The following is a 22,028-nucleotide window of genomic DNA, read 5'->3' as shown; positions in this document are numbered from 1 at the left end:
TGAAGTGTGTCTACTTCAACGCCAGGAGCATCCAGAATAAGGTGAGTTAGTACCTGGGATTTCGATGTTGTGGCCATTTCAGAGACATGGGTAGAGCAGGTTCAGGAATGGTTATTGCAGGTTCCGGGATTTAGATGGTAAAAAAGGAGGTGGTGAGACATTGTTATTCAAGGACAGTTTTATGGTTGCAGAAAGGACGTTTGAGGACTCGTCCACTGAGGTAGTATGGGCTGAGATCAGAAACAGGAAAGGAGAGGTTATCCTGCTGGGAGTTTTGTATAGGCTTCTAAATAGTTCCAGAGATGTAGAGGAAAGGATAGCAAAGATGATCCTCTATAGGAGCGAGAGTAACAGGGTAGTTGTCATGGGAGACTTTAACTTTCCAAATATTGACTGGAAATACGATCGTTCAAGTATTTTAGATGGGTCAGTTTTTGCCTAATGCGTGCAGGACGATTTCCTGACACAGTGTGTAGACAGAGCTGAAAATGTGTTGCTGGAAAAGCGCAGCAGGTCAGGCAGCATCCAAGGAGCAGGAGAGTCAATGTTTCGGGCATGACCCCTTCTTCAGTCGGGCCAATAAGGGGCGATGCCATATTGGATTTGGTACTGGGTAATAAACCCAGCCAGGTGTTAGATCTGGAGGTAGGTGATAGTGACCACAATTTGGTTATGTTTACTTTAGCGATGGAAAGGGATAGGTATACATCACAGGGCAAAGGTTATAGCTGGGGGAAAAGGCAAGTACGATGCGATTAGGCAAGACTTAGGAAGCATATTTGGGGAAAGAAACTGCACGGGGATGGGCACAATTGAAATGTGGAGCTTATTCAAGGAACAGCTACTGCACGTCCTTGAGAAGTATGTACCTGACAGGCAGGGAGGAAGTGGTCGAACAAGGGAGCCGTGGTTTAGTAAAGAAATTAAATCTCTTGTCAATAGGAAGAAGACAACGACTTATGTTAGGATGAGATGTGAAGGCTCAGTTAGGGCACTTGAGAGTTACAAGTTAGCCAGGAAAGACCTAAAGAGAGAGCTGAGAAGAGCCAGGAGGGGACATGAGATGTTGTTGGAAGATAGGATCAAGGAAAACCCTCACGCTTTCTATAGGTATTTCAGGAATAAAAGAATGACTAGAGTAAGATTAGGGCCAATCAAGGATAATAGTGGGAAGGTGTGCATGGAGTCACAGGAGATAGGGGAAGTGCTAAATGAATATTTTTCGTCAGTACTCACACTAGAAGAAGACAATGTTGTCGAGGAGAATACTGAGATACAGGCTATGAGACTAGATGGGATTGAGGTACGTGAGGAGAAGGTGTTAGCAATTCTGGAAAGTGTAAAAATAGATATGTCTCCTGGGCTGGATGGGATTTATCCCAGGATTCTCTGGGAAGCCAGGGACGAGATTGCAGAGCCTTTGGTTTTGACCTTTATGTTGTCATTGTCTACAGGAATAGTGCCAGAAGACTGGAGGATAGCAAATGTTGTTCCCTTGTTCAAGAAGGGGAGTAGAGACAACCCTGGTAATTATAGACCAGTGAGCCTTACTTCAGTTGTGGGTAAAGTGTTGGGGAAAGGGTTATAAGAGATAGGATTTATTATCATCTAGAGAGGAATAAATTGATTAGGGATAGTTAACAAGGTTTTGTGAAGGGTAGGTTGTGCCTCACAAACTTTATTGAGTTCTCTGAGAAGGTGACCAAACAGGTGGATGAGGGGAAAGTGGCTGATGTGGTGTATATAGATGTCAGTAAGGCATTTGATAAGGTTCCCCACAATAGGCTGTTGCACAAAATACAGAGGTATAGGATTGAGGGGGATTTAATGGTTTGGATCAGAAATTGGCTAGCTGAAAAAAGGCAGGTGGTGGTGGTTGATGGGAAATGTTTATCCTGGAGTTCAGTTACTAGTGGGATATCGCAAGGATCTGTTTTGGGGCCACTGCTGCTTGTCATTTTTATAAATGACCTGGATGAGGGCGTAGAAGGATGGGTTAGTGGAAACAGGCCATTCGGCCTAACAAGTCCACACCAACCCTCCAAACAGCAAGTCACCCAGACCCATTCGCCAACATTTACCCCTTCGCTTAACATTACGGGCAATTTAGCATGGCCAATCCACCCTAACCTGCACATCTTTGGACTGTGGGAGGAAACTGGAGCACCCGGAGGAAACCCACGCAGACACTGGGAGAATGCGCAAACTCCACACAGTGAGTCGCCTGAGGCGGGAATTGAACCTGGGTCTCTGGCGCTGAGAGGCAGCAGTGCTAACCACTGTGCCACCGTGCCACCCATAAGGGTTGACCCTTACCAGCCAGAAAATGAATACCAGCCTGGTCAGGGACACCCTCATCCCCACGAATGAAAGTTTTGTTTTAAGTTCCACAAGTGGAGACCCTTCCTTGTGTGTCATCACTGAGGTAGCTAACTCCGGGCTGAGCTTTCAGACTGAACACCAGAACCATATCCCACTCTCCACAGCAATTCTCTCTCCTCTGCCCGAGGATACAGTGCCAAGGTTATTAGGCTAGTAATCCCGAGGCTGCAACGAGATATCCACAAACACGGTTTTAAAGAGCAGGATGCGGCCCTTGGGTCCGTCATATTCATGCTGGTTACTAAACATCCATCGATTCAAATCCCATAGCATTCCTTTACCATAGCATTTCACTCCCCGCCGTCTAAACACCTCCCCGCCGTCTAAACGCCTCCCCGTCGTCTACACGCCTCCGCGCCGTCTAAACGCCTCCCCGCCGTCTAAACGCCTCCGCGCCGTCTAAACGCCTCCCCGCCGTCTACACGCCACCCCGCCGGCCAAACGCCTCCGCGCCGTCTACACGCCACCCCGCCGTCTACACGCCTCCCCGCCGTCTACACGCCACCCCGCCGTCTACACGCCTCCCCGCCGTCTAAACGCCTCCCCGCCGTCTACACGCCTACGCGCCGTCTAAACGCCACCCCGCCGTCTAAACGCCTCCCCGTCGTCTACACGCCTCCCCGCCGTCTACACGCCTCCCCGCCGGCCACACGCCTCCGCGCCGTCTACACGCCTCCCCGCCGTCTACACGCCTCCCCGCCGTCTACACGCCTCCCCGCCGTCTACACGCCTCCGCGCCGTCTACACGCCTCCCCGCCGTCTACACGCCTCCCCGCCGTCTACACGCCACCCCGCCGTCCAAACACCTACGCGCCGTCTAAACGCCACCCCGCCGTCTAAACGCCTCCCCGTCGTCTACACGCCTCCCCGCCGTCTACACGCCTCCCCGCCGTCTAAACGCCTCCCCGCCGTCTACACGCCTCCCCGCCGTCCAAACGCCTCCCCGCCGTCCAAACGCCTCCCCGCCGTCCAAACGCCTCTGCGCCGTCTAAACGCCTCCCCGCCGTCCAAACACCTACGCGCCGTCCAAACACCTACGCGCCGTCCAAACACCTACGCGCCGTCCAAACACCTCCCCGCCGTCCAAACACCTACGCGCCGTCCAAACACCTACGCGCCGTCCAAACACCTACGCGCCGTCCAAACACCTACGCGCCGTCCAAACACCTTCCCACCACCTGCTGACTCAGCGAGCAAACGTACGACCTGATTAACCATAACTTGTGCTGTGGTAATGAAAAGGAATTGACTTGTTAAGGAATGGTTTGTGGCTTGTGACCCTCCCTCAGGATGATTCAGTGACCGGGAGAGAAGCAGGAAAGAAAAATACAAAGATTGGGAGTGGGGCGGGGGCAAACAGAAGAGAAGGAAGGAGGAGAGTAGGTGGAGTAGACAAACTCCAGGTGAAGGGTTCTTCTCCACCGCCATCTTGGATCAGCCTGTCCCTGTGCTGTCCTGTTCTGACAACAACCATGCAAATCCTTACAAATCCCCTGAGAATGACATTCCCAAACGGTTTTTCACCCAGAGGGTGGTCAGCCTGTGGAATTCACTGCCACAGGAAGCAGCTGAGGTCAACACATTGTACAGTTTCTGGAAGGAGCTGGATGCAGCACTTGGTGCTCAAGGGATCAAAGGAAATGGAGGTGATAGAGATTTGGAACTCTCTTCCCCAAATGGCAGGGGATGCCGGATCGGCGGTTAATTGTAAATGTGAGATAGACCTTTTTTTTTGTTAAGCAGAGCTATTACAGGATCAGGACCACATGGATTCAGGCCACAGATCCACCATGATCTCATTGAATGACAGAACAGGCTCAAAGGGCCGAATGGCGTACTCCTGTTCCTATAAAAGCTGGAGCAGTCTAATACGTTGGATGTTCAGGCATGAGCACACTGAGTTGGGGCTGTGGGGGTGGGAAGAGGCTCGTTGGGCTGAACGGCCTACTCCTGCTCCTAGTTTCTACGTTTCTATACTTCAACCCAACCTGCAAGGACCTCCACTCAACATGGCTCACCCTGTCAGACAGACAGAATTAGGCAGAGCCTAGCCAAGGGAGAGAGGTGGGGCAGGGGCTAGATCACAGAGGGGAGGGGGGCTAGGCCAGAGAGATTGGGGAGAGGACTAGGAGAGAGAGAGATAGAGAGTGGGGAGTGAGGAGTGAGAGAGAGGTGGGGAGTGGGGAGTGAGACAGAGGTGGGGAGTGGGGAGAGGGAGAGAGGTGGGGAGTGGGGAGAGAGCTGTGGGGAGTGGGGAGAGAGAGAGGTGGGGAGTGGGGAGAGAGAGAGAGGTGGGGAGTTGGGGGAAAGAGGTGGGGAGTGGGGAGAGAGAGGTGGGGAGTGGGGAGAGAGAGAGAGAGAGAGATGGGGGTGGGGAGAGAGAGGTGGGGAGTGGGGAGAGGGAGAGGTGGGGAGTGGGGAGAGAGGTAGGGTTGGGGAGAGAGGTGGGGAGTGGAGAGCGAGTGAGGTGGGGGTGGGGAGAGAGATACGGGCGTTGGAGGGAGAGAGTTGGGGGTGGAGAGAGACGGTTGAGAGACAGACCATGGATAAATTGATACCCTTTGACAACAGTACCTTGGACAAACATGGAACAACTTTATATAATAGCATTCACATTCCTTCATTTGTTCACAGGATATGGGCATCACTGACTGGGCCAATGGTAATTATCAGATCATCTTTCTCTACTGAGTCACAGGATTCAAAGTCAGAGCAGGTTTTTCCCAGAACAGGTACAGCTTGGGTTAGACAGAGTAAGGTTCCTTCTCTATGGTTCTATCAAACCAGATAATTTACCTTGATCCAGCTGAGTTGTACTCTGAGAAAACTGAATTGAAGCTTTTCATTGGCTCAGCAATGTTGGAATTCAAAATAGTGCTGGACTGATGCCTACATTTTAAGTGACAACATGCATCCTGTTACTGCCTGTCCTAAAACTTGTAGCAGCTTCCAATTCTGAAGAATATTCTCTATCCCCATTTTTTTCAGTTTTGTTTTATCCTGTACAGAAAGTTAGGACTCAGGAACTGACCATTGGGCAAGTCAAACCTGCTCCACTGTTCAAAATATCATGGCTGATCTGGTTGTGCTCCACTTCCCTGTCTATCTCCCCCCCCATAATCTTTGGCTCCCCAGTCTATCAAACACAATTCATATTATATTTTTTTTTCTTTTTTTTTAAGGGGAGGGCAGGGATTAAATACTACTGTTTTTTTTATATATAGAGTTGGAGGGTTAAATAATGCACTCCACTCTGTGCAGAATCTCCTGTTACTTTTTTTATTCCTTGTTTATTTTTGTTTAAAACCCCCACACTACCGCCTAACTACGGTAGTGTCACCTGTTTCTTATTTTTTCTTTTTTTTTTACTATCGCCTAACTGCGGTAGTGCTTATTTTTTTTCCCAGCACCCATGTGTGTGCAGGTGTGAGACGCACTGAGAGACACAAGGTGTACGAATCTTTATTCAATTTCCACCACCAGGAAGATAGGAAAACACCCGAGTGGCCTGTGACAAGCAGTGCCCTTCACATCAAAGGGCAATGCTGTGGGATCAAACAGTGAAGGGGCGGGCAGGGACTAAATCAAAATAGCGTTGGAGGGGGAAATGATGCACTCCACTCCCAACAATTCATATTATACAGTGTGTTAACCGCATACTAATTGGACACAACAGAATCCTTTCAGGACTGTTTTCTTTTAACTATAAAGTTTGGAGAAGTGCTGGAACAAAGTAGATGGAGGGGAGATTTGATGGAAGTGTAGAAGATGATAATCGGTCAGAAAAGGTAGACTAGGAAAAGCTGTTCCCATTGGCTGATGGCCCAAGAACTAGGGGAGATAGTTTTAAGATTTCAAATGAGAGATGCAGATGAGATGTGAGGAAGAACATTTAATGCACCACGTGGTCACATACTGGAACCTGCTGCCCCTGAAGGGGTGGAAGTTGAGATGATGTTTGATCTCAAAAGGAAGTCAAATATACACCGAGAGATAATAAATCTGCAGGATTACGGAGATAGAATGTGGAACTGGACATCTGGATTGTTCCACAGAGAGCCAGTACAGACTGACTGATATCCTTCTGTGTAATATATAGCTTGGTTACACCGACAAGACTTTGGGTACGTCAGTGAAGGACATTCTCATCTTATGAAACAACTGTACCACCCATTACTCTCCGAGGCTGAGGGGTGACCTGATAGAGATTTACAAAATCTTGAGGGGCATAGATAAGGGGAATGACAGAAGTGTTTTCCCTAGGGTGGGGGGAGTTCAAGATTAGGAGGCATACTTTTAAGGGGAGAAGAGAAAGTTTTCAAAAGGAAATGAAGGGCAATGTTTTTACACAGAGAGTGGTTTGTGTCTGGAATAAACTTGGGGGTACAATTATAATGTTTAAAAGACATTCGGATAAGAACATGAGTTGGTAAGGGTTTGGAGGGATATGGGGCCAGGAGCAGGTAGGTGGGACTAGTTTAGATCAGGATAATGTTCGGTGTGGAAGGGTTGGACTGAAGGGTCTGTTTCCGTGCTATTTTTTTTTTCTTTCTTTTTTTTCACACTGATCCAGCTCTCAGAGAAAAGGGACTAAATGAAAGTAGAGTTGGAGGGGGAAATGATGCACTCTACTCTCCTGGTTATATTTTTTTTTCTCCTTTTTTCCCCCTTAACCCCCACACTACCACCTAACTGCGGTAGTGCTTTTTCTTTCTGTTTCCGCGCTATACAACTCCATGACTCTATTTATTGGCCATCCCTAATTACCCAACAGGCTTTTCAGAGCCACTTGCACTGCTGTGGGTCTGGAGTCACTTGGAGGCCAGACCAGCTAAGGATGGCAGATTTCCTTCCTTGAGGGACATTAGTGAACCAGATCAGTTTTTTTTCATAATTGTTGATGATTGTTATGGTCACCGCCAATTGGACAGGCTTTCGATTCTAAATATATGCGCTAAATTGAGGCCCCACCCATTGCTGGGGTGTGATTTGAACCCTCTCCAATTTAATAATATCCTTCCTATCGCAGGGCAACCAGAACTGGACACAGTGCTCCAAAAGTGGCCTCACTGACCTCCTGAACAACCGCTACATGACGTCCCAACTCCTGTACAAATCCTTAGGATTCTCTGCCCGAGAGCTGACAAAGCTCTATCGTTGAGGAGCTTCAAGACAGAGGTCGATAGGTTTGCTGACAGAGATAGAGACAGTGCAGGAAAAGTGAGGCTGAACTAACTGAATGGCAGAGCACAGAGCAGTCTCCCGTTTCCATTTCTTATATAAAAGCGAGAGAAAGAAAATAACAGTGAGGTTTAAAAGGACGGGCGACTGGCAGCAGAGTTCCCGAGAGAAGAGGTTACAATGCTCCCCACTGGGACTCGCTCACGGGCAGCCCCCAGTGACAGCTCCACAAAAGGTTACTGCACAATGTAATCTGGAGGGAACAGAACTCAACTCAGTCAGAAATAAATCAATGGTGACTACAAATATGTCATCACAGGAGACCAGTGAGAATGGGGGAGACATGGGTACAGCAGGAAGGTCACTGGGCTAATAATTGGATTTGATTTATTACTGTCACATGAGGTACAGTGAGAAGTGTTGTCTTAAGTGCTTTACAGAGAGATTGTACTCAACAAGTGCATCAGGGTAACAACAGAATGCAGAATACAGCATTACGGCAACTGAGAAGGTGCAGAGAGCGATCAGTATTAACATGAAAGAGGTTCATTCAAAAGTCTGACAACAGCAGGGAGGAAGCTGCTCTTGAATCTGTTCATAATTAAATACAAACTTTTATATCTTCTGCCTGACAGAAGAGGGTGGAAGAGAGTATACCAGAGCAGGAAAGGGTTTTGGTGGCTCAGTGGTTAGCACAGCTGCCTCATGGCGCCAGGGACCTGGGTTCGATTCCAGCCTCAGGCGACTGTGTGTGAAGTTTGCACATTGTCCCCATGTCTGTGTGAGTTTCCTCCGGTTTCCTCCCACAGTCCAAAGATGTGATTGCTGGGTCCCTTGCTGAGATATTTGTATCATCGATAGTCGCAGGTGAGATGCTGGAAGACTGGAGGTTGGCTAACGTGGTGCCACTGTTTAAGAAGGGTGGTAAGGACAAGCCAGGGTACTACAGACCAGTGAGCCTGACCTCAGTGGTGGCAAGTTGTTGGAGGGAATCCTGAGGGACAGGATATACATGTATTTGGAAAGGCAAGGACTGATTAGGGATAGTCAACATGGCTTTGTGTGTAAGAAATCATGTCTCACAAACTTGATTGAGTTTTTTGAAGTAACAAAGAGGATTGATGAGGGCAGAGCAGTTGATGTGATCTATACGGACTTCAGTAAGGCATTCGACAAGGTTCCCTGTGGGAGACTGATTAGCAAGGTTAGATCTCATGGAATGCAGGGAGAACTAGCCATTTGTATACAGAACTGGCTCAAAGGTGGAAGACAGAGGGTGGTGGTAGAGGGTTGTTTTTCAGACTGGAGGCCTGTGATCAGTGGAGTGCCACAAGGATCGGTGCTGGGTCCTCTACTTTTTGTCACTTATATAAATGATTTGGATGTGAGCATAAGAGGTACAGTTAGTAAGTTTGCAAATGACACCAAAATTGGAGGTGTCATTGAAGCAAAGGTTACCTCAGATTACAACAGGATCTGGACCAAATGGGCCAATGGGCTGAGAAGTGCCAGATAGAGTTTAACTCAGATAAATGTGAGGTACTGCATTTTGGGAAAGTAAATCTTAGCAGGACTTATACACTTAATGGTAAGGTCCTAGGGAATGATGCTGAACAGCTCCTTGAAAGTAGGGTTGCAGGTCGATAGGATAATGAAGGTGTTTGGTATGCTTTCCTTTATTGGTCAGAGTATTGAGTACAGGAGTTGGGAGGTCATGTTGCGGCTGTACAGGAAATTGGTTAGGCCACTGTTGGAATATTGCGTGCAATTCTGGTCTCCTTCCTGTTGGAAAGATATTGAGAAACTTGAAAGGGTTCCAAAGGATGTTGCTAGGGTTGGAGAATTTGAGCTATAGGGAGAGGTTGAATAGACTGGGGCTGTTTTCCCCGGAGCATCGGAGGCTGAGGGGTGACCTTATAGAGGTTTATAAAATCATGAGGGGCATGAATAAGATAAATAGACAAAGCCTTTTCCCTGGGCCAAATGCTGGCAAACGGGACTAGATTAGGTTAGGATATCTGCTCAGCGTGGATGAGTAACTCTATGACTATGACTATGTGTTGGATACTGTTCTTAGGGCTAAAGGGATCAAAAGGTGTTGGGGGAGAAGCAGGAACAGGGGATGGAGTTGGATGATCAGTCATGATCAGATTGAATGGTGGAGCAGGTTCAAAGGGCTGAATGGCCTACTCCTGCTCCTATGTATTAGGGTCTTATGCTAGAGGTACAGACACTTAGATGGGCAGCACAGTGGCTCAGTGGTTAGCACTGCTGCCTCACAGCACTAGGGTCCCAGGTTCAATTCCAGTCTCGGGTGACTGTCTGTGTGGAGTTTGCACATTCTCCTTGTGTCTGTGTGGGTTTCCTCCCACAGGCCAAAGATGTGCAGATCAGGTGAATTGGCCACGCTAAATTGCCCTTCGTGTTAGATCAATTAGTCAGAGGGAAATGGGTCTGGGTGGGTTACTCTTTAGAGGGTTGGTGTGGAGTAGTTGGGCTGAAGGGCCTGTTTCCACACTGTAGAGAATCTAATCTAAATACTTGAGCTGCACCTGCAGGGGTTACAGAGTTGGTGCAGATGGACAAATAGGCTTTTTGCACATCGTGTTCGGAACCTTCCAGAATGAGGCTTCTCCGTTTCCCCTCATACCATTTTATCCAACCATCCTGTGGCTCTGATTAATTCCATAGCCTTGCTGAGGGAGCAAGGTTTCAGAAACATGGACAGGCAGGGAATACAGGGATATGGACCACGTGCAGGTCGATGGGATCAGTTTGGAATGGCATCTTGGTCAGCACGGACAGGATGGGCCGAAAGGCCTGTTCCTGTGTTGTGCTGCTCTGTGCTCCAAGATCCTTGCCGCTCACTTTAACTCGATGTCTCTCTTGTTCCTTTTCCAAGTGGGAAAAGTTTCTTCCCAACTACTCCCCAAAACCAGTCACGGGTTTCTCAGCTTTCTTCTCTTCAGGAGAAGAGTTTCAATTTCTTCAATCGATTCCCAAAACCAAAGTTTCTCATCCTCTGCAACCGTTCTCGTTAACCGGTCCTGCACTCGCTCTCCGATACATTCGCAATTTTTCTATAATGTGGGGCCCACAGCTGTACATAATCCTCCATCTGAGGTCTAACCAGTGTCTCGTACCAGCTCAGCATCACCTGCTTGCTCTGGTATCCCAAGCCCCTATTAATAAAGTCGAGGACACTGTGTGCACTATTAACTGTCCTGCCACCTTCAGTGATTGTGCACATGTATCCCCAGCTCCCTCTGCTTGTGCACTCCTTTTAGAATTATATCCCTTATTTAATGTTGTCTCTTAACGTTCTTCTGACCAAAGTGCGCCTCCTCACATTTCTCTGCATTTAACTTCATCTGCTACCTCTCCACCCACTCCACTAACTTGTCAATGTCCTTTTGCAGTTCCAGACTGTCCCCCTCACCGTTTACAATTCCTCAAGGTTTAGTGTCATCTGGGAAGTCGCCCTCAGCACGCCAAGACCCAAGTCATTAACGTATACCAGGAAGAACAAAAATCCTAATATTGATCCCTGGGGAAACCTTCCTCCAGCCTGAAAAATATCCATTGATCATTCCTCTCTCTTTCCTACTCATTCAGACAATGTTGTATCCTTGTTGTTACTGACCATTTTATTCCACGGCCTACAACTTTCCTCAAAGGCCTGTTGTGTGGCACCATTTCAAATATCTCCATGTACATCACATCAGCAGCACTGCCCTCATCGAGCCTTTCCAGTACCTTTTCAAAATCACAGTTTCCCCCTTAGAATTCAACATTTGATTTTGAGTGTTTGTTAATGTTAGCGTTACGCGAGCAGATCCAGGGCAGTACGAGATGGAAGCTCCAGCCCTGGCTGATCTTACTTGGGTTGGGTTGAAGCAGGACCTCGGTCTGGCGCAGGATCTTCTCAGTCCAGTTCTTGGTGCTGTCTGCACGCCCCAGCAGGTTCTCAAAGTGAGCGTCCAGCTCCGTCTTCTCTGCCTGTCCCAGTTTCTCCTCAGTGAACTGGGGGTGGGCAAGAGCAGGGGAAAGAGAGGGAGGGGGATGGAAGAGGGAGAGAAGGAAGGAAACGAGAGAGCGAGGGAAGAGAGAGAGAGAAGGAAGGGAGGGGGAAGAGAGAGAGAGAGAGAGAGAGAGAGAGAGAGAGAGAGAGAGAGAGGGAGAGAGGGAAAAGTGGGGGGAAGAGAGAGAGAAATAAGGAGGGAGGAAGAGAGAGGGAAATAAGAGAGGGGGGAAACACGGGGGGAACAAGAGAGAGACAGAGAGAAGGAAGAGAGAGAGAGAGAGAGAGAGAGAGAGAGAGAGAGAGAGAGGTAGGTAAGGGGGTAAGAGAGACAGGGAAGGGGGTAAGAGAGAGGAGGTTGAAGAGAGAGAGGGATCAGACAGAGAAAGGGGGGAGGGAGAAAGAGGGGAGTGAGGGAGGGAAAGAGGAGAGAGGGAGGGAAGAGGAGAGAGGGAGGGAAGAGGAGAGAGGGAGGGAAAGAGGAGAGAGGGAGGGAAAGAGGAGAGAGGGAGGGAAGAGGAGAGAGGAGAGAGGGAGGGAAAGAGGAGAGGGGCAAGAGGATAGAGAGGAAGAGACAGAGAAGGGTCAAAGAGAGAGGGCAGAGAAAGAGGTAGAGAGATAGAGAGAGAAGGGAAAGAGAGAAGTAGGTCAAGAGAGGGAGGAGGAAGGAGAAAAGATGGAGAGTTGGAACATAGAGGGAAGGGAGATAGAGAGCAGGAGGAGAAAGTGGGGCAAGAGAGTGAGGGAGAGAGAGGGCCAGAGACAGAGGAACACGGGAGAGAAAGAGAATGAAACAGAGAGAGAGAGAGAGAGAGAGATATGGAGGTGGGGGAGAGAGAGAAAGAGAGATAGCATGAATTCATGGACACTTCAACCTTCAATCAACCCTCTATTGACAATAAATATTTGACAATTGATTAATTTTACTTGATTCTTGGGATGAAGACATCTCTGGCTGGGCAACATTTATTGCCTGTCCCTAACTGCCCTTCAACTGAGTGGCTTAGTAGGCCGGGGGCAGTGGAGAGTCAACCCCATTGCTGTGGGTCTGGAGTCACATGTAGGCCAGACCAGGTAAGGATGGTAGCTTCCTTTCCCTAAGGGACATTAGTGAACCAGATGGGTTTTTCCAACAATTGGCAATGGTTTCATGGTCATTCGGTTCGATTAGATTAGCTTCCCTACAGTATGGAAACAGGCCCTTTGGCCCAACAAGTCCATATCGACCCTCTGAACAGTAACCCACCCATTCCTCTACATTTACCCCTGACTAATGCACCTAACACAATGGACGATTTAGCATGGTCAATTCACCTGACCAGGAAATCTTTGTATTATTAGATTCTTAATTCCAGATTATTACTGAATTCCAATTCCACCCTCTGCCATAGCAGGGTTCAAACTCAAGTCCCCAGAGCATTTGCGGAGTTTCCTGAATTAATAGTCTAGCGATAGTAATCACTCGGCCATTGCCTCTTTCTTGGCGTGCGTACATTCACTGGACAATATAGCAGAGAGTTTGAACATCACTGTCCCCTTGCAAAATGATCAAGATCTCACCATGTGTTTATGATAAACAAATAAGACAGGCTTAGTTTCTTCCTGAGAGAAAGGACAGTTTTCCCAAAGGAGGCCCTTCGGCCTGTCAAACTTGTGCTAGCATTCAATGAAACCAATTAAGTCAGCAACCCGGCTCCATTACCCACCCAATCTTTGAATAATTCTACTTTATCCATCAGAAATTTCATTTTAAAAATGGAAAGAGTTTGAAACATGTACCAAACAATCACGCGAAGGAGCATTTTGCACGATTTAGTCTCTGCCCTGATCCTAGATTCTCAACCAACAGAATTAATTTCTCCCTGAAAACCAAAGCTTTGAAATTAGATTAGATTACTTACAGTGTGGAAACAGGCCCTTCGGCCCAACAAGTCCACACCGACCCGCCACCCACCCATACCCCTTACCTAACACTACAGGCAATTTAGCATGGCCAATTCACCTGACCCGCACATCTTTGGACTGTGGGAGGAAACTGGAGCACCCGGAGGAAACCCACGCAGACACGGGGAGAACGTGCAAACTCCACACAGTCAGTCGCCTGAGGCAGGAATTGAACCCAGGTCCCTGGTGCTGTGAGGCAGCAGTGCTAACCACTGTGCCACCGTGCCGCCCAATCTTTCATTGAATTATCCTTTAACTTCCTAAACTCCAGGTGGTGGAATCTCCTCGGAGCGTAACCTTTCGAATGTAGGTATCATTCTGGTGAACTGACACTGCACTCCAGAGATACACTAATGCATGATGCCTCAAACAGCCCACAGTAAGTTCCAAGTCTGGGCTCACCTGGGTTTTGTGTAATGTGACTACAAACCCTTATGGAATCTGACCCTCGAGATGTCAGGATCAGCATTCCAGTGTTTACCTGTTAAATAGATGCGTCATCGAGAGCATTCTGTTTGGATGTATCACTCCCTGGTATGGCAACTGTACCATTCAAGATCGGAGACGGTTACAGAGAGTGGGGAACTCAGCCCAGGCAATCACAAAGGCCAACCTCCCATCTACAGAATCCACCTACTCGGCCTGTTGTAAGGAAAGGCTGCCAGCATTCTCAAAGATCCATCCCACCCTGGCAATGTTTTTCTACAACCTCTACCATCAGGGAGAAGGTACAGAAGCCTATACACACGCACCAGCCGGTTTTGAAACAGTTTCTACCCTACTGTTGTTAGAATACTGAATACAAACACTTAGCATTCCCCTGTACCTGTGTCATTGTTTTTGCTGCTATTCACCTATTATTTACTATCTATGCAACTTAACTCACTGTGCCTCGGTACATGTGACAATAAATTGAATTCAATTCTTTGGTCACACTGTTTGCACTGACATGTTGGGCTGAATGGCCTTCTTTCTGTACTGTCCCAAACTGTTACAGTCTTTAGGTTTTATTGACTCATGGACAAGGACTACACAAATCTCTCTGGAGCCACGTTGTTACAGAATGTGTATAATGGGACCTAACACCATATCCCCTCCCTCCACCACCGACACTCAGTAGCAGCAGTGTGTACCATCTACAAGATGAACTTCACCAAAGATCCTCAGACAGCACCTTCCAAACCCAGGACCACTTCCACCTAGAAGGACAAGGGCAGCAGATATTTGGGAACACCATCCCTACAAGTTCCCATCCAAGCCACTCACCATCCTGACTTGGAAATATACCACCGTTCCTTCAGTGTCACTGGGTCAAAATCCTGGAATTCCCTCCCTAAAGGCATTGTGGGTCAACCTACAGCACATGGACTGCGGTGATTCAAGAAGGCAGTTCACCCCCCCACTTTCTCAAGGGGCAACTGAGGATGGGTAAGAAACACTGACCCATTTCTCATGAGCGAATTTGAGAAATAGAATTAGATTTTATTGCCATGTATACCCCTGTATAGACATACAGGACAGTGAAAAATGTACAATGTCACCATTCCCGGCACCATTTTCTCAGGTACAAAGGTAGCTCGGCACAAAATCTTAGCTACAGAGGTAGAAAAATAAAGAAATTAAATTAAAAATTCTTAAGCATTTTTAAGGGCTTAGACATGCTGGGCTCATGCTCTCTACAATTTTAAAAATTTTAAGATTTTTAAAAAAAACTTACACACTTCCTCCCCCAGTACATTTGAAGAAAAAAAGTCAGATTTAACATTCACAATTTATAGGAACATTAATTGCCATTTGCAGAAAAGCCCATTAGTAGATTGACAAAGTAGGGCTTGTGCAGTTACAAAAGGAAGCCAAATTCGCCTTTTAATACAAGAAAGTACCATCTTTTAAAATGTTTTACAGTATTTACAGATTAAAAAATTTGAATAGCTCTTTGTAAAGATGACACTGTTGTAAAAGCTATCGGGAGGTCTGTCGATTTACAGAGACCAGGATTTATAATTTCTGGGATATACTAAACAGAATAATATCGTTTTTAAAACACCCTGCCCTCAACCCAATGAGAAATGAAATGAACACACTGGAGCTCCATTTTGAAATACACAGGACAATGTAGACTCACTCACCAGTTTTGCTGGTATTTCCCTGGGAGTGAGGCCTGGGGTGGTGGTAGGCCCAAGAACATCCTCTCTAGTGTAGACAACAGGGCAGACGGATCAAATCGGTCTTGATCGCTCTTGGTGGGGGAGGGGCATCCCAGATGGAGGAAGGACACTAATGGGATCGGGGTGGGGGAAGGGCACTGAGGGCATCCCTGAGTGGACCCCACATTGGGAGAAGAGCACTGTGTGGATCCCGAAGCGATTCCAGATGGGGGAAGGGCACAGAATAGATCCCTAAGCGATTCTAGGGGGGAAGGCACAGAGTGAATCCCTAAGCAATTCCAGATGGGGGCGGGGGAAGGGTGCTGAGTGGATCCCTAAGCAATTCCAGATGGGGGAAAAGGTGTTGAGTGGATCATTAAATGGACTCCAAATTGGGGGAAAGGCTCAAAGCATATCCCAGACGGGGGAAAGGCGATGGGTGGATCCCATATGGGGGAAGTGCAACGGGTGGATCCCAGATTAAGGAAGGTATTAAAGATCAAACACAGGATTAAAAGTGGATGAGCTAGCTGTGTATCTTAAACATGATGCATATTCTGCTACTAGAGGAATGGTTAGTTCAATGCCCACACCAGCTGAAGTCATCATGAAGAACTCTCCTTCGAAACCTCTCCCCTCGTTTGAGGCGTGGTGACCCTCAGATTAAACCCCCACTAACCAGACAGCAGCCGTATGGGACATTAGCTGCCCTGTGCAGGACAATGGTTTAAACATTGAAACCCTGAATGCTGATGGATAGGGACAAAGAAAGAGATAAAGCACCAGAGAGAAAGGAGGCAGAAATGGAGGATAAGAGGCTGACAGAGAGAATGAGTGGGTTTAACAGTGTGCGAGAGAGAGAGAGAGAGAGAGCACACTTCTGTGTTGAATGCATCACAAGTCTTCAGCTTAAAATAGGACTCCGGATGAAATCTTTAACCTAAACCCCAGCAGAGCCAGGCTGGCCTCCTGCCGTTCTCTGTCATAAGGTATCGGTTCAGAGCGAGCAGGTGCCAGCCTTCTGATCCTGGGCTGTTAATCTCATTCAGCTTTTGAGTGGTCCATGTTTTGACAGAACCCCACGAGGCAAACTCCAACCAACCCCTCTAACCAGGGAGGGGTTGTTTACAGGGAGTGGGGGAGGGGCAGTAAGAGGGGAAGATCCCTGCTCCAATCTCTCTCTGCCTGTTCTAGAAGGCTTAAAGAGAGCTGGAAACATAATGGAGCCCTCGCCAAAGGCAGGGGATCTAGTTCCCAGTTGTAGGATTAGCCCTAAGGCCCAGGGACGTCCCGGAGCCTGGTATGTTCAGGGATTCAGTCAAACTCACTCCCTGTGTGTTTGTTACTTGTTCACAGGATGAGGGTGTCACTGGCTAGGCCAGGTTCATCCCTAATTGCCCAGAGGGTAATTAAGAGTCAACCAGATTTGAGAGGGCCTGGAGTCACATAAAGGCCAGGCTGGGTAAGGACAGCAGTTATCTTTACTCTCTCCCAAAGGGTGAGCCAGATGGGTTTTCCCAACAATCTATGACGGTCTCCATGAGACTACAATTTTTAAATTCCAAACCTTTATAGCATTCAAACTGCACCAACTGCTGTAGTGGGATTTGAACGCCATTCCCCCAGAGCACTGGCGTGGAGTTTGGGATGATGAACCTGGTAACATTATGGCTGCACCTCCCCCGCCCCCACAACACAATCTGCAGCCAGGGTACACACCCCTCCCCACTGCCCGACTGCTGCCGTTAATTCCTAACGTCAAATATCAGCCTCTCTGACAACATCAATGTCCACCATAGCAACCATTCCGAGGTGCCTAGAGCCAATGACTGAGTGACAGAGAGAGAGAGAGAAACATAAAGCTACAGCAGAACTGGGGGGCACACACAGACACACAGGCATTCAATATTAGGCCAAAGACTTGGTCAGTTTGAAGATACTTCATCAAGGAAACAGGGACTGTGGGATATAGATAAAGTAGTGTTACTTCTGCAATCATAATTGCTTATGCAAGGTAAATGAACTCACACCAATGTATAATTGTTTCAGCCAAGAGCTGAGTTAACAAGAATGAAAACTATGTGAAAGAAATATATAATTGTTTTTGTGTTAGTTAAAATGCGCATACAAGAATGAAATGTGCCTGCAATCAATGGTAGATGTTACAGACAAATAGATAAGGTGCTGTGAGGGGAGAGGGTGTAGGTTAAGCTAGATATGCCTGTACTAACAGTTACAAGCATCTGTATCCTGCTTCAGCAAAAACAAAAAATAACCACCATCAAGAGGTCATAAGATTCTGTGTAAATAAAAGAAATATTGCTTTGGCAAACACAGAAACAGATGGCAGTGAAGCAGGATAAATAACAATCAGGCCACAGAGGGAGGTGGTCAAACGGCCTAGTGAGGACAGAGATAAACAGTTTGTCACGGGCAAGGCCGGATGAGTTCAGAGATAAACAGCCGGGTTTAGATTAGAAACAGATGTAAACAGGGGAGGAGCAATGGGAGGAGGGAAGAGAAACAAATTACATAAATATTGTGTACTCGTTAAATTCAGAGAGTGTGTGTGTGTGTGTGTGTGTGTGTGTGTGTGTGTGTGTGTCTGTGTGTGTGTGTCTGTGTGTGTGTGTCTGTGTGTGTGTCCCCGCCTTGTGGACAGTGGACACAACACCCCTCTTGCAGGAGCGTAATAAACAATGCTACTGATTCAGATCCTGTCTCGGACTGAAATTATTGAAGTGAGTGAGCTTCGTTTCTCACAGGGACAAATGGAAACTTATAAAGTCATTAGACCCTTCGGCCCAACTCGTCCATGCTGACCAGATATCCTAAATTAATCTAGTCCCAATTGCCAGCACTTGGCCCATATCCCTCTAAACCCTTCCCATTTATATACCCATCAGATGCCTTTTAAGTGTTGTAATTGTACCAGCCTCCACCACTTCCTCTGGCAGCTCATTCCATACACACACCCCACCCTCTGTGTGAAAAAGTTGCCCCTTAGGTCCCTTTTATATCTTTCCCTCTCACCCTAAACCTATGCTCTCTAGTTCTGGACTTCGCCAACCCAGGGAAAATACTTTAGGTAAAAACAGTGACTGCAGATGCTGGAAACCAGATTCTGGATTAGTGGTGCTGGAAGGGCACAGCAGTTCAGGCAGCATCCGAGGAGCAGCAAAGTCGACGTTTCGGGCAAATTCATTTCGGACGACTCCTGATGAAGGGCTTTTGCCCGAAACGTTGATTTTGCTGCTCCTTGGATCCTACCTGAACTGCTGCACTCTTCCAACATCACTAATCCAAAAACAGGGAAAAGGCTTTGTCTATTTACCCTATCCATGCCATACATGATTTTATAAACCTCTATAAGGTCACCCCTCAGCCTCCAACGCTCCAGGGAAAACAGCCGCAGCCTATTCAGCCTCTCCCTATAGCTCAAACCCTCCAACCCTAGCCAGACAGCCTTACACAGGACACCTCACACCTTCAATGCATTAACTGGGTCAACGTGACACCAATTGTTAAAGTTCACTTCAGAATATAACTTTTAAAAAGTTCTGTGATTTACATATGAAAGAACTGAAACCAACATGTTCATTCTAAAAGTTGAGAGACCTAACAAACAATCCAGGTCTTTTTCAAAATATAACCATCTGATGAAGGAGCAGCGTTCAAAAACTAGTGCTTCCAATTAAACCTGTTGGACTATAACCTGGTGTTGTGTGATTTTTAACTTTGTACACCCCAGTCCAACACCAGCACCTCCAAATCATGACCCTGGCAACATCCTTGTAAATCTTTTCTGAACCCTTTCAAGTCTCACAACATCCTTCCGATAGGAAGGAGACTAGAATTGCATGCAATATTCCAAAAGTGGTCTAACCAATGTCCTGTACAGCCAACTCAATGCACCAACCAATCAAGGTAAGTGTGCCAAGTGCCTATTTCAACACCCTGTAGGAAACCTACATGGCCACCAATAGCAGAGAGATTACAATCCAGGATGGGCAAGAGGGTGGAATCTCAGCGAGAGGCAGAGAGAGACAGAGCAAGAGAGGGACTGAGACACAGAGAAACACAGAGAAAGGGAGAGAGAGAGCGCAAGAGACAGAGAGCAAGAGAACAAGAGACAGAGTGAGAGAGAGCGAGAGTGAAAGAGAGCGAGAGCAAGACACAGAGAGACAAAGAGAGAGCGCGCGAGAGACAGAGAGCGAGACACAGAAAGAGAGAGACAGAGAGCGAGACAGAGTGAGAGTGAAATACAGAGACATTCAGAGAGACAAAGAGAGAGAGGGAGACAGAGAGAGAAACCGAGACAGGGGGAAAGACAGAGTGAGACAGGCAGAGATAGAGAGATGGGGGTTTGGAGGGGTGGGGGGGGGTGGGGGGGGGTGGGGAGGGAGAAAACTGCTTTGCATTTTAAAGCACATTTAAATTCAATTTAAAATAAGAAAATTCATATCGCTCGGTTGCAAAGTGTTTTTTCTCAATTATCAAAACCCACTTGTCGTGGACAGAAATAGCTGATTATGACAAGTGAAGGTGTTTGTGCTGATTTATTGGAAGGTTTGTCCATTTTTAAACTTGGAAGTGAAATCTGGAGTCCTGTGACAATTGACTCCATCAGTGTTAGTTCAAGATATTCTTGTTTGCACATGGGATTCCTCTTTGTGGTGCTTTTACAGTTCGATTATCTTCTTTGATGTTGCTGTCCAGATATTGCAGGGGGTCAAGTTCAAAGCAACGGTGCTCGCTGTATAATATAAACAATCAAGTTGTGTGTAATTGTCTGAGAAAATCGTGCTGTCACCAGTGCTCCCTGTAATCTACTTTCGGGATGTTTCAGCCTCTGAGACTTGCATATAGCAGTGATTCCCTGAAGGGGCAGTCAATGTAATCGCTATCAACTGAACCTTGGACAGGCTGCACGTGGGCAGGCACACAGTTTAGAGGGAACAGGGGCTGGACCTGAGCTTTGATGAGATCTCTTTCAAGGAAGAGATAGATCATTCAGGAATCAAGGGCTGTGAGAACAAAGTGGGAATACACCATTGAGATATAGAGTCAGCCATGATCATATGGAATGGGAGGGTAGACTTGAAGGGCCGAATGGTTTACTCCTGCTCCTATGATTGGGGCATGATAAGGATGGAGGTGTGATGGGGGAGTGCACAGGAGTGATAAGTGTGATGATGTTGTTCCTTTAACAAGGTTATGTTGTCCTTGGCTTTTTTTCCCCTGAGAGGGGTTGTAAAAGACACAGACTCTGAAGCTTCTTTAGAGCCAGGCTGATTATAGAAAACAGATACTGCCACAGGCAACAGGCTTTCAAGTTAAAAAAAATGCTGTATAATAAAAGGGGAGTGGTCAGTTCTCCCAGCTCAGCTTTTCTCTGGTTTGGCTTGGTCTGGCTATTCACTGACAGCAGTCAGGCAATGGTGAAACTGCTGAACCCAAAGGAGCAGGACCAGGGTGGTCCTCTCTCTGTGACATCTCTCTCCTGTAAGACCCCAGGCTTGGTTTTACGTTTTGTGCCAAGGGGTGTTTATGGGGATTGTTGCAAGTACAGAGGAACCTCAATTACCTGACATTTGATTAACTGACTTTCGGAATTTCCAAACAAGGTCACAAGGTCCCCACACTTGGCTAACTGTGTTATCCAGCATTCAATTAACCGATCAAAATATTCCCCACCCGTAACATTTGGATAATCGCGGTTCCTCTGTATTAGGAACAGCATCATTAAGTGGGAATATTCAATTGGGCTTTTGGATAGGTTAAGTTATTTGGCATTCTGTTCTCTTTTCATTCAGTAATCGTGTAAATAAATTCTATTTTGTTTAAAATCAAGTGGTTTGACCTGCTGCATCTCTCCTGGAATATCCACTTTACATCTGCTTAAACAAACAGTAAAATTAAGTTCTGGGCCACTTTCTTGAAATGTTTTGAGGGGGTCTGCCCTGGACAATAATATCAGGGGGATGTGGGATTGATTAGATTAGATTACTTACAGTGTGGAAACAGGCCCTTCGGACCAACAAGTCCACACTGACCCGCCGAAGCGCAACCCACTCATACCCTTACATTTACCCCTTACCTAACACTACGGGCAATTTAGCATGGCCAATTCACCAGACCCGCACATCTTTGGACTGTGGGAGGAAACCGGAGCACCCGGAGGAAACCCACGCAGACACGGGGAGAACGTGCAAACTCCACACAGTCAGTCGCCTGAGTCGGGAATTGAACCCGGGTCTCAGGCGCTGTGAGGCAGCAGTGCTAACCACTGTGCCACCGTGCCGCCATTGATTTGCGGAGGTGGGTTGTGGGAGTGTTAAGGGGCCCAGAGA

General features: G+C 47.3%; 1 protein-coding gene across 3 annotated transcripts in view; it reads right to left on the bottom strand.

Moving 5' to 3' along the window:
* sh3glb2b (SH3-domain GRB2-like endophilin B2b) overlaps window positions 1-22,028 on the bottom strand; it is a 120,812-nt gene that overhangs the window by 59,963 nt on the left and 38,821 nt on the right. For all 3 annotated transcript variants that reach the window (XM_060841566.1, XM_060841565.1, XM_060841567.1), the window contains exon 2: window positions 11,445-11,586. In XM_060841566.1, coding sequence (XP_060697549.1) covers window positions 11,445-11,586 — 142 coding nt within the window. The remainder of the gene's footprint in view (window positions 1-11,444; window positions 11,587-22,028) is intronic.

Source organism: Hemiscyllium ocellatum, chromosome 21 (genome assembly GCF_020745735.1).
Source record: "Hemiscyllium ocellatum isolate sHemOce1 chromosome 21, sHemOce1.pat.X.cur, whole genome shotgun sequence".
NCBI classification, from domain to species: Eukaryota; Metazoa; Chordata; class Chondrichthyes; order Orectolobiformes; family Hemiscylliidae; genus Hemiscyllium; species Hemiscyllium ocellatum.
The sequence above is the reverse complement of the archived record's forward strand: the minus strand, read 5'-3'. Positions and strand labels throughout refer to the sequence as shown.